The 860-nt window shown below is 48.1% G+C and overlaps 1 protein-coding gene across 1 annotated transcript in view; it reads right to left on the bottom strand.

The window, feature by feature from the left end:
* Positions 1 to 860, bottom strand: part of LOC108229297 (estrogen-related receptor gamma-like) — a 9,063-nt gene that overhangs the window by 6,982 nt on the left and 1,221 nt on the right. The window contains exon 2 of the mRNA XM_017404965.3: positions 50 to 166. Within this exon, the coding sequence (XP_017260454.1) occupies positions 50 to 62 (13 nt within the window). The 5' untranslated portion in view covers positions 63 to 166. The remainder of the gene's footprint in view (positions 1 to 49; positions 167 to 860) is intronic.

Here is an 860-nt window from a genome sequence, read left to right as displayed (position 1 = left end):
GGACAGACCGGGGGATCAGCGGGACAGACCAGGACAGACCGGGACATACCTTCCCTCATCATCCCGGCCTGGAGACACTTCTGAAAGCGGCAGGCCTGACAAGCTTTCCTCCTCCGTTTGGTGATCTCACACTGGTTCCTCAGTGGGCAGCTGTACTCGATGCTCCCTTCGAAGCACAACACAAAGTTCAGGAAGTGTTTCTGTTGTTTCACACGATGGTTTGTTTGAGTTCAGACATTAAAGTCAAAATGTTGACAACAAGTGACTTAATCTCAGGCAGGTTCAAGAACACAACAAGGTTTGGGTTTTTAGTCTTCAACCTCTGGTTTTAATGTTCAGACTGAGAAATGTCCCTGTGTCCACTCCACAGGACGGAGCCTTCTGCTGCGTTCTGGTTGTTTAGTTTAGCTTTAAACCTTATTTAGATTATTTATTTTAGCTACTATTCTGCTCCTGTCTGGTTTTTGGATGATCCTATATTCCATTTAGATTAGACATGATTGACGTGCTTTATTTAGAAGCTTAGAAGCGCTTTGGATCGCCTTGCTTTATAAATAAATCTCACTTCACTTCACTCGTCTGCAGGCCAGAGAGGATCTATAATCCAGAGGAGCGTTTACAGGAGAGAGCTCAGAGAGAATGGCTGGATGGATTTTTGAAGCATGGACCAGTGGTGTGTCCAGGTGTCCCCCGTCCCCGTCCCCCAGTGAGAGCTCAGAGAGAATGGCTGGATGGATTTTTGAAGCATGGACCAGTGGTGTGTCCAGGTGTCCCCCGTCCCCCGTCCCCATCCCCTAGTGGGAGCTCAGAAAGAATGGATGGATGGATTTTTGAAGCATGGACCAGTGGTGTGTCCCCCG

Source organism: Kryptolebias marmoratus, unplaced genomic scaffold (assembly GCF_001649575.2).
Source record: "Kryptolebias marmoratus isolate JLee-2015 unplaced genomic scaffold, ASM164957v2 Scaffold34, whole genome shotgun sequence".
In the NCBI taxonomy this organism is placed as follows: domain Eukaryota; kingdom Metazoa; phylum Chordata; class Actinopteri; order Cyprinodontiformes; family Rivulidae; genus Kryptolebias; species Kryptolebias marmoratus.
Note: the sequence above shows the minus strand (reverse complement) of the source record. Positions and strands in the feature narration are given on the sequence as shown.